Raw genomic sequence first — 17,243 nt, 5'->3', positions numbered from 1 at the left:
ACAGGTAAAGGAGGAAGTATCTGTAGGAAAATATTTTGCGAGAAGTTAAACATATTCCATAGAACGTTACTGCACAGTACAAGCCCCTTGGCTCACAATGCTGTGCTGACATTTTAATCTACTCTTAAGATCAATCTAACCCTTCTACGTTACTTTCCATTTTTCTATCATCTGTGTGCCTATCCAAGAGTTTCTGAAATGTTCCTAATGTATCTGTGACCACCACCAGCCTTGACAGGGCGTTACAAACATCCACTACTCTGTGTAAAAGAAAACTACCTCTGACACCTCGCCCCCCCCCCCCCCCGCACCATATTTTGTTCCAATCACCTTAAAATTGTGTCCCCTCATATTAGCCGATTACGCCCTGGGAAAAAATCTCTGGCTGTCCACTTGATCTGTGCCTCTTATCATCTTGTACGTATACCTCTATTAAGTTGCATCATATCCTCCTTCACTCCAAAGAGAAAGCCCAAGTTTTCCTCAGCGGATATGCTCTTTAGAGTGCGGAATCTGTGGAATTCATTGTTGCATGGTGGCTGTAAAGGCCAAGTTATTGGATATATTTAAGACAGAAGTTGATAGACAATAGGTGCAGGAGTAGGCCATTCGGCCCTTCGAGCCAGCATCGCCATTTGCTGTGATCATGGCTGATCATCCAATATCAGTACCCTGTTCCTGCCTTCTCCCCATATACCTTGACTCCGCTATCATTAAGAGCTCTATCTAACTCTTTCTTGAAAGAATCCAGAGAATTGACCTCCACTGCTTTCTGAGGCAGAACATTCCACAGATCCACAACCCTTTCTGTGAAAAAGTTTTTCCTCAACTCCGTTCTAAATGGCCTACCCCTTATTCTTAAACTGTGGCCTCTGGTTCTGGACTCCCCCAACATCGGGAACATGTTTCCTGCCTCTAGTGTGTCCAATCCCTTAATAATCTTATATGTTTCAATCAGATCCCCTCACATCCTTCTGAATTCCAGAGTATACAAGCCCAGTCGCTCCAATCTTTCAACATATGACAGTCCCTCCATCCCGGGAATTAACCCAGTGAACCTACGCTGCACTCCCTCAATAGCAAGAATGTCCTTCCTCAAATTTGGAGACCAAAACTGCACACAGTACTCCAGATGGGGTCTCACCAGGGCCCTGTACAACTGCAGAAGGACCTCTTTGCTCCTATACTCAACTCCCCTTGGTTCTTGATTAGTCGGTGTGAAGGGATGCAGGGACAAGGCAGGAGATTGAGGCCGAGAGGGAAAATGGATCAGTCATGGTTAAATAGTGAAGCAGGGTAAATGGGCCAAAAGGCCTTATTCTGCTCCTATATCTTATGGTCTTATGATCTAATTCAGACAGCATCTTGGTAAATTGTCTGAGTTGGAGAATTTCGTTAATGAGCCAGGAATAGTTGGCCTGGGGTCATTTTCTTTGGAAAAGAACAGGCTGTTGGAGGACTAAAGCAGGTGTATGGCAAACTTGCCTTTTCGTCAAGGCACTGAGTTCAAGAGGCAAAAAGTTATGTTATTAAATAATAAATGTACAGTAGGTTGCAGTTTTAAAGTTGGTTTGGCAACATTTGGAGTATTGCATTTAGTTCCGGTTTTTCCAGTATGGGAAAGATGTGGAGGCCTTGGGGAGGATGCAGAAGAGGTTCAGCACGATGCTGCCTGGATTATTGAGCTAGTTCAGGCTTCTCAGCTCTTGAACCATAGCAAGTACACAGCCCAGTACTATTTAAATCTGACAGCTTCCTATAATTCTTTCAGGTGATGTAGTCTGGCTCTTCACCATGCTCTGCATGGAGAAAACACCTTCAACTCCCATGAGCATTTACTATAAGGAGAGGTTGACAAATTTCAGTTATTTCTTTTGGAGTGTTGGAGGCTGATGCGAAACTTGATAGAGGTTTATCAAATGATGAGAGGCATAGATAGAATAGGCGGCCAGTATCTTTTTCCCAGGGTCAAAATATCTAACACTAGAGGGCATGTATTTAGGGTGAAAGGGGTTAAGTGCATGAGAGATAGGCAGAGCAGGTTTTTAATACAGAGAATTGTAGGTGTCTGGGATGAGCTGCCTGAGGTTGATGGTGAAAGCAGATGCAATAGATCCTCCCATTTAAGATGGCACTGGCAAATCGTACGGCCAGATTTGGTAACAGCTTCTTTCCAACTGTGATAAGACTGCTGAAGGGATCCTGACCCGGATCTGGGCCATACCCTCCAAATATCCGGACCTGCCTCTCGGTTTTTTTGTACTACCTTACTTCCCATTTTTCTATTTTCTATTTATGATTTATTATTTAACTTTTTAATATTTGCTAATTTTAACTATTTTTAATATTTAATATTTGTAATCCAGGGAGTGTGAAGCGCAGAATCAAATATCACTCTGATGATTGTAGGTTCTAGTACCAATTGTTTGGCGACAATAAAGTATAAAGCATAAAGTATAAAATCTCAGTGACTTCTGGCTGGTGGCTAACGAAACAAAGAAAACAACTAAATATGTTGTTAATCATACTTTTTCTGACAAACAATCATCACAAGCAATAGTCTGTAACTTCTCTTTAGACTTGGGGGTAATTTGATGTGACAGGACCAAGGCAAGGTGAGTCAGTAGGCCCATCGCCGAAAGCAAGGAAGACCCGATGTTTGGACGATGACTTAAGCACCAAGCTGAATTGGAAAGGTCAGGTACAGGTCGAATTGAGGTGGCGGAGTCCAGGCATCAGAGCCTATCAAAGCGACTGAACCCAATGTTTGGGTGACAATTTAAGCACCAAACTGAATAGGGAAGGCCAGGTACAGGCCAAACTGAGGCAGCAGGGTCCAGGCACCAGAGCCTATCAAAGCGACTGAACCCAATGTTTGGATGACGATTTGATCACCGGGCCAGATTGAAAAGGTCAGGGTGAAGGGACTGAGGCGAGAGTCAGGCCAGTTCAGCTCGCTGCTGGACTCTGTGCTGAACTAAGGGTGGGTGGACAAGCTCCCTTTGTAGACTTCAGTTCAGAATGCTCCTTGCTTGTGTTTGTTGTTTGCATGATTTGTTTCTTTTCTCTGCACATTGACTTTTCTTCAGTCTTTTCTTCATGGGTTCTTTTGAGTTTCGAAGCCGGCATAAGCACCGGCCTGATGGGCCACAAGGCTTGTGACAGACTTTAAAAAATTTCATCTTCTGAGTTTTGTTATTTCATGGCTGCCTGTCAGGATATGAATCTCAAGGTCATGTAGTGTATACATATTGTGAAAATAAACACTTCAGTCAAAGTTCAAAGTTTAAGTGGCTGTTACATAGGCACATGACTATACAGCGAATGGAGGGACTTGTGTAGCAGAATGAGCTTGTTTAGTTAGGTATTAAATTACGACTTTAATTAGTTTGGCACATCATGGGCTGAAGCAGCTGCTCCTGTACTGTGTTGTTCTACGTTTAATTAAGGTGTGCAAAACTAAGCGATCATAACAGACAGTATAGGTATCTCTTTCCCATAGATGCTGCCTGGCCTGATGAGTTCCTCCAGTATTTTGTGTGTGTTATACCTATAGATAGGGCTTATAATAGGGCTCATTCTAGCAGAGAGGATGGCAATGAGCAGTAGGTTTCAATGTAGGAGCATTAGATGGGAGTTGAAGGTGTTTTCTCTATTCAGAGGATGAAGCCAGACTACACCACCTGAAAGAATTATAGGAGCTGTCATATTTAAGTAGTACAGGGTTGAGCACTTGGTGTCTTTTAAACTGCTGAGAAGCCTGAACTGCCTCAATGGGCTGAATGGCCTTCTTTAAAGAAATAGTGTTGCATCCTTGAATATTATTCTTTATGATGTGAGTTGCAGTGAAGCCAGCACCAAAACCAAGTTTAAACGGGTTAATATTTCTGCTGTAAAAATGCCATTAAATTTCTACTCAATCAACAGAAAGGAGTAATTTTTCTTTTTCCAAAGGATGCTCTGGGAAAGTATTTTGAGTGAAGTTGAAGTTTAAAGTGAATTCTCTGCTTGAATGGAAGTTTGAACTGTCTATTTGATTGTGTTTCAGAACTTTTATAGTCTAGAAATAAAGATGAGACTTTTCTGTGTTCTGGGTCCTTAAATAACTAATTATAGAATAACTTCCCTGATCATTACTTTGCTGTATGTGACACACATAAAATGCTGGAGGAACTCAGCAAGTCAGGCAGTGTCTGGAGGGGAATAAACGGTCAATGTTGTGGGCCAGTAATTTTTATTCAACAACATAAGTATTGGATATTCTGTAGATGCTGAAAATCTAGAGTATAATACAGAAAATGCTGGAGAACTCAACAGGTCAGGCAGCATCAATGGAGAGGAATAAAGAGTCGATGTTTCTGGTTAAGACCTTTCTTCAGGACTGGAAAGGAAGGTGGGAAGAGCCCAGGAGGGAAGGGAAGGAGTGAGAGCTGGCAGGTAAAAGGAGGGAAGGTGGGTGTGTAGAGGAAGGGAGGATGAAGTGAGAAGCTGTAAGGTAATGGTGGAAAAGGAAAGCTCTTTATTCCGCTCCAAGAATGCTGCCTGACCTGCTGAGTTCCTCCTGTTTTTTGTGTGTGTTGCCTTTTTTAAAATGTAACCTTCTAACAATTATTGCGGTTAAGAATTCTTCTTCTTCATGTGCCTTGTGCATTACATGCTTGGGCGATCGTGGCTCTCCACATCAAACGATCCCTCGTAGCGTCAATGATATCTTGCACACTTAGATCTGTTAATTCTTTCACAGTGTCCACATGTTTTCTTCTTTGCCTTCCTCTTCCGCGTTTCCCAGGCATACGGCCTTGTAAGGCATTCTATTTCTCCCTTTCTGATGACATGGCCCAGGAATTTAAGTTTCCTCTCATTTAATGTTCTCATTAAAGATCTTTTTGTATGGGCACATTGGAGTACTGTCTCATTAGTTACCCTATCTCTATATGATATTTTCAGCATTCTTCTAAGAAACCACACTTCTGTTGCTTCTAAGTTTCTTTGGAGTTCTGGTGTTATAGTCCATGTTTCGGAAGCATACAGCAAGATTGACCAGATGTAACATTTTAGTAGCCTAAGCCTTGTTGTTACAGAAATGTGTCTGTTGGTAAAAATGAGTTTCATTTTTTTGGAACAACACACACAAAATGCTGGTGGAATGCAGCAGGCCAGGCAGCATCTATAGGAAGAAGTTGACATTTCGGGTCGAGCCCCTTCATCAGGACTAATGGAAAAAAGAGATAGTAAGAGATTTGAGAGGAGGAGGGGGAGACATGAAATGATAGGAGAAGACAGGAGGAGGAGGGTTGAAGCTAAGAGCTGGGAAGTTGATTGGCAAAAGGGATACAAGGCTGGAGAAGGGGGAGTATCATAGGACAGAAGCCCTTGGAAGAAAGAAAGGGGGAGGGGAGCACCAGAGGAAGATGGAGAACAGGCAAGGAGTTATTGTGAGAGGGAAAGAGGGAAAAAAAATACTTAAAAATTAGGGATGTGGTAAGAAGGGGAGGAGGGGCATTAATAGAAGTTAGAGAAATCAGTGTTCATGCCAACAGGTTGGAGGCTACCCAGACAGAACATAAGGTGGTGTTCCTCCAATCTGAGTGTGGTTTCATCTTGACAGTAGTGGAGGCCGTGGATTGACATATCGGAATAGGAATGAGATGTGGAATTAAAATGTGTGGCCACTGGGAGATCCTGCTTCCTCTGGCGGACAGAGTGTAGGTGTTTAGTAAAGCGGTCTCTCAGTCAGCGTTGGGCCTCACCAATGTATAGAAGGCCACACTGGAAGCACCGGATACAGTATATCACACCAGCAGTCTCACAGGTGAAGTGTCTCCTCACCTGGAAGGATATTTTTTGGAAGTTGGTTTTGACAATGGCAATTCTTCTTTTTATTTCTACTTCTAGCATCTTGTGATATAAAGCTACTAAGGTAATTAAAGCAAACACGAGGAATTCTGCAGATGCTGGAAATTCAAGCAACTTTGATGTGTATTGAAAGTAATTAAACCTGGTCTTTTGTTCAGTCTCTTGGGTACCAATGTACAATTGGCAGTTGGGAGTACCCTGCTGTTTTGATATTACCGTACATTTGGTTTTTTTTACAGTTGATGGTTAGACCAAAATCTGCACTTGTTTGTGCTACTTTGTCTTGGAGGATTTGTAGGTCTTCTGCAGCACTTGCTATTTGAGTGGTATTGTCTGCATAACTTATATTGTTGATGGTAGCACCTCCAATTTTTATCCCGTGTAGGTCTTCTATTTCTCTGAGAATTATCTCACTATAGATATTAAATAATTCTGGTGAGGCAACGCATCCCTGTCTAACTCTTCTTTGAATTTTAGTCCGACTGCTTATATTATCAGCAATTTTTACCGCCGCCGTTTGATTCCAATATAAATTTTGAAGCGGTTGTTAGTCCCTTCTGTCAATGTTTAGTGAGAATTTGAAATAATTTTTCGTGTTGCATTTTGTCGAATGCTTTAGTGAAATCAATAAAACATTAAAAGATGCAAACACGAGGAAATCTGCAGATGCTGGAAATTCAAACAACACACACAAAAAATGCTGGTGAGTGCAGCAGACCAGGCAGCATCTATAGGAAGAGGTACAGTCGATGTTTCGGACCGAGACCCTTTGTCAGGGCTAACTGAAAGAAGAGATAGTAAGAGATTTGAGAGGGGGAGGGGGAAATCCGAAATGATAGGAGAAGACAGGAGGGGGAGGGATGGAGCTAAGAGCTGGAAAGTTGATTGGCAAAAGGGATACAAGGCTGGAGAAGGGAGAAAGTCATGGGACGGGAGGCCTGGGGAGAAAGAAAGGGGGGGAAGCCCAGAGGATGGGCAAGGAGTTATAGTGAGAGGGACAGAGGGAGAAAAAAAGAGAGAAAAAAGGGAAAAGAGAAAAATAATAATAAATAAATAAGGGATAGGGTACGAAGGGGAGATGGGACATTAACGGAAGTTAGAGAAGTCAGTGTTCATGCCATCAGGTTGGAGACTACCCAGACGGAGTATAAGGTGTTGTTCCTCCAACCCGAGTGTGGCTTCATCTTGATGGTAGAGGAGGTCGTGGATAGACATATCAGAATGGGAACGGGACGTGGAATTAAACATAAAATGACATCATTTTGATATTCAATTGCCCTTTCTGAAAGCATTCATAGTATGAAAATTGTGTTCCTAGTTTCTCTATCCTCAATAAACCCATATTGCAGTTTGTTTTTAATTCGACTCAGAACAATTCTCAACAAAACTTATGTGACTCATAAGACAGATTGTTCTATAATTTTGGCAGCCAATACTTCCAGGAATTTTTGGCAGAGTTATAAATACTGATTTCAAGAGATCGTTAGGCAATATACCAGACTCATGTATGCCATTAAACAGTTCAAAAAGAATATCTATGCCCAGATCTTCATTTCCACTGAAATTTCATCAGGCCCAGTGGCTTTACCATGTTTAATGCTTTTCATTGTTTTAGTTATTTCTTCTTTGGTAGTAGGTGGGCCAGAATTAGGGTGTTTAATATCTGGGAGTTTGCCTCTATTATCTTTAAAAAGCTGCTCTATATACTGAATCCACCTCTCACATACTTCATCTGGATCTGTTAGTATGGATCTGTCTGCTGATCTTATGCATCCTATAGAGGAGGTTTTCTTAATTCCAGTCATTTTTTAAATTTTCTTGTGCATTTCTTTGCTATATAATCGCTATTGGCATTTCCTGATATTTAGTCAGGACCAACCACCCCAGACACCCTGCGGTTAAGAATAACAGATCAGAAACATCTTTTTTTAATCATTTGGTTTGCATGTAATGAAGCACAAGTAGTCCAATTTACTCACAATTCCTCTTGGAACCTCTTCTAATAGCCTTTTGATTAAAATCTCAACTTCTTGCAAACTTAACTCAAGTATACTGAATTCATCACTGAATTGTTCCCATAACCTTGGACTCACTTTCAAGGACTCTTCATCTCATGTTCTGAATATTTCTTATTCATTCTTGTTGCCTCTGCTCCATCATGGATATTATCTGGCAGGATCATGTCTCCAACAACGAGGTCCTGGAGAAGGTTCAACTTCCAAGCATTGAAGCCATTTTGTTGCTCAAGCAGCTCCACTGCCCAGGCCGCGCGTCTCACATGGACAACTCCAAGTTACCGAAAGCAGCACTGTACGGAGAACACTCTTGGGGCACAAGAAATCAACTTAAGTAGCAGCTCTCTATGGCAAATATCAAGGTCAACGAGTGGCAGCAGCTGGCTTGTAACAGACGTGGGAGAGCGCTGATCCACGGAGCAACCAAATATTTTGTGGAATTCAGATGGGCGATTGCTGAAGAGGAGAGGATCCTAATACCCAAGCACCCTCATCCCAGCTGTTCCCATGTCCCTCCTGCTCCAGAGTCTGCAGATCCAGAATTGGCCTCTACAGTCACCAACAATCGTGCTGTCGCTCCTGAGGACTCTTCCCTCCTGATCTTGGCAAGCGAAAAAACCAGCCATCATCATCTTCAGTCTTGCTTATTTATTCTTTGCCGCAGGTAGCTGAGCTGCGGAAGCCAAGTCTTCATGTATATTCAAGGCAGAGGTTGATAGATTCTTGATTGGTCAGGGCATGAAGGGATATGTGGCAGGAGAAAGCAGGAGATTGAGAACTGAGAGGAAAATTGGATCAGCCGTGATGAAACGGTGGAACAGACTTGATGGGTTGGTCAGGGTGTGAGGGGATATGGGGAGAAGGCAGGAGATTAGGAGTCAGAGGGAAATTGGATCAGTCATGATGAAATGACAGAACAGACTTGGGTCAAATGGCTCAATTCTGCTCCTATATCTTATGGTTTTCTTCTTCTTCTTATTATTATTATTGCATTTATTGTATTCATCACATTGGTTTGGCTGACCTGTTGGTGTGGTCTTTCATTGATTGTTTATTGGATTTACTGTGTATACCTGCAAGAAAATGAATCTTGGGGTCATACATGTATATGTGTACTTTGATTCACCACCCTCTGGCTAAAGACATTCCTCTTCATTTCCATTCTTCTATTCTGAGACTGTGACTTTTGGTCCTAGACTCCCCACTGTAGGAAATATCCTCTCCATCTCTCCTCTATCTAGGCCTTTCAGTATTCAATAGATTTAAATAAGATTCCACCTCCAGTGAGTACAGGCCCATTTAGACTCAAGTGAGAGTGTTATCAACTGTGTAAGAGTGTTAAGATTCAAGTGTGATAACAAAGTTTACTCGGCTTTCAAAACACTGCCCAACAGGACTTCAATATGTGAGGTGAGAAATCAGAATCAGGTTTATTATCACTGGCATGTGATGTCAAATTTGTTAACTTAGCAGCAGCAGTTCTATGCAATACATAATCTAGCAGAGAGAGAAAAAATTATAGTAATAAAATAAAACATAATAAATAAACAAGTAAATCAATTACATATATTGAATGGATTTTTTAAAATGTGCAAAAACAGAAATACTGTATATATTTTTTAAAAAAGTGAGGTAGTGTCCAAAGCTTCAATTTCCATTTAGGAATCAGATGGCAGAGGGGAAGAAGTTGTTCCTGAATCACTGAGTGTGTGTTGTCAGGCTTCTGTACCTCCTACCTGATGGTAACAGTGAGAAAAGGACATGTCCTGGGTGCTGGAGGTCCTTAATAATGGACTCTGCCTTTCTGAGACACCGCTCCCTAAGGATATCCTGGGTACTTTGTAGGCTAGTGCCCAAGATGGAGCTGACTAGATTTACAACCTTCTGCAGCTTCTTTTGGTCCTGTGCAGTAGCCCCTCCATACCAGACAGTGATGCAGCCTGGCAGAATGCTCTCCACAGTACAACTACAGAAGTTTTTGAGTGTATTTGCCAAATCTCTTCAAACTCCTAATAAAGTATAGCTGCTGTCTTGCCTTCTTTATAATTACATTGATATGTTGGGACCAAGTTAGATCCTCAGAGATCATGACACCGAGAAACTTGAAGTTGCTCACTCTCTCCATTTCTGTTCCCTCCTGAGGATTGGTATGTGCTCCCTCATCTTACCCTTCCCGAAGTCCACAATCAGCTCTTTCGTCTTACTGACATTGAGTGCCAGGTTGTTGCTGCGGTACCATTCCACTAGTTGGCATATCTCACTCCTGTACGCCCTCTCGTCACCACCTGAGATTCTACCAACAATGGTTATATCCTCAACAAATTTTTAGATGGTATTTGAGCTATGCCTAGCCACACAGTCATGTGTATACGGAGAGTAGAGCAGTGGGCTAAGTACACACCCCTGAGGTGCGCCAGTGTTGATCATCAGCGAGGAGGATATGTTATCACCAATCCACACAGACTGTGGTCTTCTGGTTAGGAAGTCGAGGATCCATTTGCAGAGGGAGGTACAGAGGCCCAGGTTCTGCAACTTCTTATTCAGACTTGTGGGAATGACGGTATTAAATGCTGAGCTACAGTTGATGAACAGAATCCGGATGTAGGTGTTTGTGTTGTCTAGATGGTCTAAAGCCGTGTGGAGAGCCATTGAGATTGTGTCTGCTGTTGACCTATTGTGGTGATAGGCAAATTGCAATGGGTCCAGGTCCTTGCTGAGGCAGGAGCTCAGTCTAGTCATGACCAACCTCTCAAAGCATTTCATCACTGTCGATGTGAGTGCTACTGGGCTATAGTCATTAAGGCAGCCCACGTTATTCTTCTTAGGCACTGGTATAATTGTTGCCTTTTTGAAGCAAGTGGGAACTTCTTCCCGTAGCAGTGAGAGGGTGAAGATGTCCTTGAATACTCCCACTAGTTGGTTGGCACGGGTTTTCAGAGCCTTACCAGGTACCCCATTAGGACCTTCTGCCTTGCAGTGGAGGTTCTTCATCGTTCTTCATAGTTCTTCATTGTCTGTGGACCTCGAGTTGGGAACCCCTGCTCTAGAGGAAAATAGTAGCATGTTGGGTACTGTACACCAACATCTGATACGAAGACATAAACATGAGTTTCTGCAGATGCTGGAAATCTTGAGCAACACACATACATGGAATCTATGTATGTATCTTGGATACATAGATTCCATGTATGGGTGTTGCTCAAGATTATCCATGTATGTGTGTTGCTCTTGGATACATACATGGAATTATGATATAGTGGCCATTACAGAGACTTGGCTGGCACCAGGGCAGGAATGGATTCTCAATATTCCTGTATTTCAGTGCTTTAAAAGAGATAGAGAGGGCAGATAATGGGGAGGAGGGGTGGCATTACTGGTCAGGGATACTATTACAGCTACAGAAAGGGTGGGTAATGTAGCAGGATCCTCTTTTGAGTCAATATGGGTGGAAGTCAGGAACAGGAAGGGAGCAGTTACTCTACTGGGGGTATTCTGTAGGCTCCCTGGTAGCAGCAGAGATACAGAGGAGCAGATTGGGAGGCAGATTTTGGAAAGGTGCAAAAATAACAGGGTTGTTATCATGGGTGACTTTAACTTCCCTAATATTGATTGGCACCTGATTAGTTCCAAGGGTTTAGATGGGGCAGAGTTTGTTAAGTGTGTCCAGGACGGATTCCTGTCACAGTATGTGGACAGGCCGACCAGGGGGAATGCTATACTAGATCTAGTACTAGATAATGAACCGGGTCAGGTCACAGATCTCTCAGTGGGTGAGCATCTGGGGGACAGTGACCACTGCTCCCTGGCCTTTATAATTATCATGGAAAAGGATAGAATCTAAGAGGACAGGAAAATTTTTAATTGGAGAAAGGCAAATTATGAGGCTATAAGGCTAAAGCTTGCGGGTGTGAATTGGGATGATGTTTTTGCAGGGAAATGTACTATGGACATGTGGTCGATGTTTAGAGATCTCTTGCGGGATGTAAGGGATAAATTTGTCCCGGTGAGGAGGATAAAGAATGGTAGGGTGAAGGAACCATGGGTGACAAGTGAGGTGGAAAATCTAGTCAGGTGGAAGAAGGCAGCATATATGAGGTTTAGGAAGCAAGGATCAGATGGGTCTATTGAGGAATATAGGGAAGCAAGAAAGGAGCTTTAGAAGGGGCTGAGAAGAGCAAGAAGGGGGCATGAGAAGGCCTTGGCGAGTAGGGTAAAGGAAAACCCCAAGGCATTCTTCAATTATGTGAAGAACAAAAGGATGACAGGAGTGAAGGTAGGACCGATTAGAGATAAAGGTGGGAAGATGTGCCTGGAGGCTGTGGAAGTGAGCGAGGTCCTCAATGAATACTTCTCTTCGGTATTCACCACTGAGAGGGAACTTGATAATGGTGAGGACAATATGAGTGAGGTTGATGTTCTGGAGCATGTTGATATTAAGGGAGAGGAGGTGTTGGAGTTGTTAAAATACATTAGGACAGATAAGTCCCCGGGGCCTGACGGAATATTCCCCAGGCTGCTCCACGAGGCGAGAGAAGATATTGCTGAGCCTCTGGCTAGGATCTTTATGTCCTCGTTGTCCACGGGAATGGTACCGGAGGATTGGAGGGAGGCGAATGTTGTTCCCTTGTTCAAAAAAGGGTAATTATAGACCAGTGAGCCTTACGTCTGTGGTGGGAAAGCTGTTGGAAAAGATTCTTAGAGATTGGATCTGTAGGCATTTTGAGAATCATGGTCTGATCAGGGACAGTAAGCATGGCTTTGTGAAGGGCAGATCGTGTCTAACAAGCCTGATAGAGTTCTTTGAGGAGGTGACCAGGCATATAGATGAGGGTAGTGCAGTGGATGTGATCTATATGGATTTTAGTAAGGCATTTGACAAGGTTCCACACGGTAGGCTTATTCAGAAAGTTAGAAGGCATGGGATCCAGGGAAGTTTGGCCAGGTGGATTCAGAATTGGCTTGCCTGCAGAAGGCAGAGGGTGGTGGTGGAGGGAATACATTCAGATTGGATGATTGTGACTAGTGGTGTCCCATAAGGATCTGTTCTGGGACCTCTACTTTTCGTTATTTTTATTAACGACCTGGATGTGGGGGTAGAAGGGTGGGTTGGCAAGTTTGCAGACGACACAAAGGTTGGTGGTGTTGTAGATAGTGTAGAGGATTGTCAAAGATTGCAGAGAGACATTGATAGGATGCAGAAGTGGGCTGAGAAGTGGCAGATGGAGTTCAACCTGGAGAAGTGTGAGGTGGTACACTTTGGAAGGACAAACTCCAAGGCAGAGCACAAAGTAAATGGCAGGATACTTGGTAGTGTGGAGGAGCAGAGGGATCTCGGGGTACATGTCCACAGATCCCTGAAAGTTGCCTCACAGGTGGGTAGGGTAGTTAAGAAAACTTATGGGGTGTTAGCTTTCATAAGTCGAGGGGTAGAGTTTAAGAGTCGCGATGTAATGATGCAGCTCTATAAAACTCTGGTTAGGCCACACTTGGAGTACTGTGTCCAGTTCTGGTCACCTCACTATAGGAAGGATGTGGAAGCATTTGAAAGGGTACAGAGGAGATTCACCAGGATGCTACCTGGTTTAGAGAGTATGCATTATGATCAGAGATTAAGGGAGCTAGGGCTTTACTCTTTGGAGAGAAGGAGGATGAGAGGAGACATGATAGAGGTGTACAAGATATTAAGAGGAATAGATAGAGTGGATAGCCAGCGCCTCTTCCTGAGGGCACCACTGCTCAATACAAGAGGACATGGCTTTGAGGTAAGGGGTGGTAAGTTCAAGGGGGATATTAGAGGAAGGTTTCTTACTCAGAGAGTGGTTGGCATGTGGAATGCACTGCCTGAGTCAGTGGTGGAGGCAGATACACTAGTGAAGTTTAAGAGACTACTAGACAGGTATATGGAGGAATCTAAGGTGGGGGCTTATATGGCAGGCAGGGTTTGAGAGTCGGCACAACATTGTGGGCCGAAGGGCCTGTACTGTGCTGTACTATTCTATGTTCTATGTTCAAAATGCTGGAGGAGCTCAGCAGGTCAGGCATAATAAACAATTGATGTTTCAGGCCAAGACCCTTCAACAGGACTCGATCTCAGCCTGAAACATTAACTGTTCATTCCCCTTCATAGATGCTGCCTGATCTGATGAGTTCCTGCATTCTCCATCAAATTGCGTGTATTGATAGGAAGACCAAATACTGTTAAACAAAGGAGGAAACTGTAATCTAAACCTCCTTCTTCCCATAGTAGTCCTCTTGTTTTTCTATTATCCATGTGCCTGTCTAAGGTGTTTAAAGTTTTTGCCTGTACCACCACCCATGACAGGGTGTTCCTCACACCCATCACTTTCTATGTAGGGGTGGAAAAAAACTTACCTCCGACATCTCTCCTATATCAAAGTTCAAAATAAATATTATTATCAGAGTACATGTATGTCGCCATATTCATTTGCCTGCAGGTATACTAAGCAAATCTATAGAATAGTAAGTATAACAGGATCAGTGAAAGAGTAACCAGAGAGCGGAAGACAGTAAACTGTGCAAATGGAAATATAAAGTAGCGATAAATAACAAGAACATGAGATAACAAGATAAAAGGTCCTTAAAATGAGATCATTGGTGTGGGATGATCTCAGTGGATGAGTAAGTGAGTGTAGTTATCTCCTTTTGTTCAAGAGCCTGATGGTTGAGGGATAGTAACTGTTCTTGAGCCTGGTGGTGTGAGTTCAGAGGCTCTTGTACCTTCTGCCTGATGGCAGCAGTGAGAAGAGAGCATGGTCTGGGTGGTAGGGATCTTTGATGATGGATGCTGCTTTCCTGCAACAGCGTTTCATATAGATGTGCTCAATGGTTGGAAGGACTTTGCCCGTGATGTACTGGACTGAATCCACTAGCTTTGGTAGGATTTTCTGTTCAAAGGCATTGGCGTCTCTATAACGAGCCATGATTCAGACAGTCAATACACAGTATATTTTCATCCAATCACCTTAAATATTTGTCCATTAATATTAACTATTTCTGCCATGGGGGAAAAAGTCTCTGGCTTAAGTATTCCTTTTTTATACTTTTATATTTTCTGAATGGTTCATGCTGTATGTGGAGCTAGTTAATGAGTGTCTGTTTGTTTCCTGTCCTACAGCTCAGAATGTGACGGTGGAGGAGATCATTGCTGCCTACAGGAAGGCCTGTCAGAAGCTGAACTGCAAGCCGATTAACAAGCTGCTCAAACAGATCCAAGTAAGCCTGAATCTTCACTGCACTCCTGGCGGGGGGAGGGGTGGATGCAGTAAGGCTACATGCAGGATTAGATCAAGTTTTATGAAGGTGAGAAAGGTCAATTGAAGATGGTACCTAAATGCAGCATGACCTTTTGTGGGTGTTGAATCTCTATAGTCAAAGTCAATTTATTATCAAAGTACACGTGTGCAACAACATCCCACCTTGAGATTCATTTTCCTGCAGACATTTACAGGAAAAATAAAGAAATACAATAGAATTTAGTTTTTTGTATACACTCAGTGGCCACTTTGTTAGGTACACCTGTACACCTGCTTGCTCATGCCAATCAGACACGATCGAGAAGTTCAGAATGGGGAAAAATGTAACCTAAGTGACTTAGACTGTGAAATGGTTGTTGGTGCCAGACAGGTGGTTTCAGTATCTCAGAAACTGCTTATCTCCTGGAATTTTCATGCACAATAGTCTCTGGAGCAGGGGTTCCCAACCTTTTTTTAAATGTCATGGACCTCTACCATTAACCAAGGGGTCCGGGGACCCCAGAATGGGAACTTTTGCTCTAGAGTTTACTCGAGGGTGGAAGAAGTGGCAGTTCTATAGGCAAAAATGCCCTCTTAATGAGAGCGGTCAGAGCAGAATTGCCAGACTGGTTCAAGCTGACAGGAAGACAACAATAGCTCAAATAACCCTGTGTTTCAACAGTGGTGTGCACAAGAACATCTCTGAATGCACAACACATCAAACTGTGAAGTGAATGGGCTACAGCAGAGGAGGACCACAAGCATGCTGAAATGCACTCAGTAGCCACTTTATTAGCTGCTTCCTACACTAACAAAATAACCACTGAGAACATGAATTGTAGAGTCTTTGAAGGTGTGTCTGTAGGTTATGGAAGCAGTTCAGAGTTGTGAGTGAAGTTATCCATGCCAGTTCTGCAGCCTGATAATTTGGCCACATTTATCTTGGGTCATGTGTCTGCCTTTATTTCTTTAGTCAGGTTTACTGATCTTCTTTCCACTAGCTTTAATTTATTGATGGAGGCCACTTAATTGTGGCTTGCTGATCCAGTGATGGTCATGAGTTCAGAAGCACTTAAACACACAGTGAGTGACAGATGTAGGGAACTTCCTTCCAGCAACTATTCCAAGGTCAGTTATTTCAAGAAATTCAAGAAATTTCAAGAATGTTTAACATAATTTCCAGTACACAAGTGTAAAGGAGATCAAAATGATTTTTACTCCATATCTGATTCAGCTCAAAAAAAACGCACTATGATAAAGAGGGCAATAATAATTTTTAAAAAATAGTTTGTTTGCATTAATTATATGTTCTTAAAGTGACGCTAGATACACGAGCATCTGTACACAAGGTCATAGAATCATAGAGAAGTACAGCACAAAAACAGGCCATTCAGTTCACCGTGCCAAAACCATTTAAACTACCGACTCCAATCAACCTGCACTGGCACCATAGCCCTACCATCCATGTACCTATCCAAACTTCTCTCGGACATCGAAATCAAACTCACGTGCACCACTTGTGCTGGCAGCTCATTCCACACTCTGAGTGAAGATGTTAAATTTCACCCTTAACCCATGACCTCTCGTTGTAGCCCCACCCAATCTCAGTGGAAAAAGCCTGCTTGCATTTACTGTATCTATACCTCTCATAATTTTGTATACCTATCAAATCTCCCCTCAATCTTCTATATTCTAAGGAATACAGTCCTAATCTGTTCAGTCTTTCCCTATAGCTCAGGTCCTCGAGACTTGGCAACATTCTAGTAAATTTTCTCTATACTCTTTCAACCTTCTTTACTAGCAGGAAATGATAAAATATTAGTGGTTGGGGATATGGAGGTATGAGTTAAAGGGTGGAATTGTTTATCAGCCTGACTACTTGGGAAAAGTGACTACTTTTGAGTCTGGTGGCCTGGTGTGAATGCTACGTAGCCTCTGCGTATATACCCTGATGGCAAGTAGGCTGCTGCTGGTGATGCGTTGGGCAATTTTGTCTACCCTTCCTTCAGTAACAGTGCAGTTTCCGTACCATACAGTGATGCAGCATGTTAGGATGCTCTCCACTGCACATCTCCAGGGTGATGTGAGTATAGATGTTCCCTTCAGTTCTCTTCAGTTG

At 42.8% G+C, this 17,243-nt stretch overlaps 1 protein-coding gene across 1 annotated transcript in view; it reads left to right on the top strand.

Moving 5' to 3' along the window:
* The window catches only part of ppp1r37 (protein phosphatase 1, regulatory subunit 37), a 150,866-nt gene that overhangs the window by 43,500 nt on the left and 90,123 nt on the right, over positions 1-17,243 (top strand). The window contains exon 2 of the mRNA XM_072274543.1: positions 15,007-15,104. Within this exon, the coding sequence (XP_072130644.1) occupies positions 15,007-15,104 (98 nt within the window). The remainder of the gene's footprint in view (positions 1-15,006; positions 15,105-17,243) is intronic.

Source organism: Mobula birostris, chromosome 12 (genome assembly GCF_030028105.1).
Source record: "Mobula birostris isolate sMobBir1 chromosome 12, sMobBir1.hap1, whole genome shotgun sequence".
NCBI classification, from domain to species: domain Eukaryota; kingdom Metazoa; phylum Chordata; class Chondrichthyes; order Myliobatiformes; family Myliobatidae; genus Mobula; species Mobula birostris.
The sequence above is the reverse complement of the archived record's forward strand: the minus strand, read 5'-3'. Positions and strand labels throughout refer to the sequence as shown.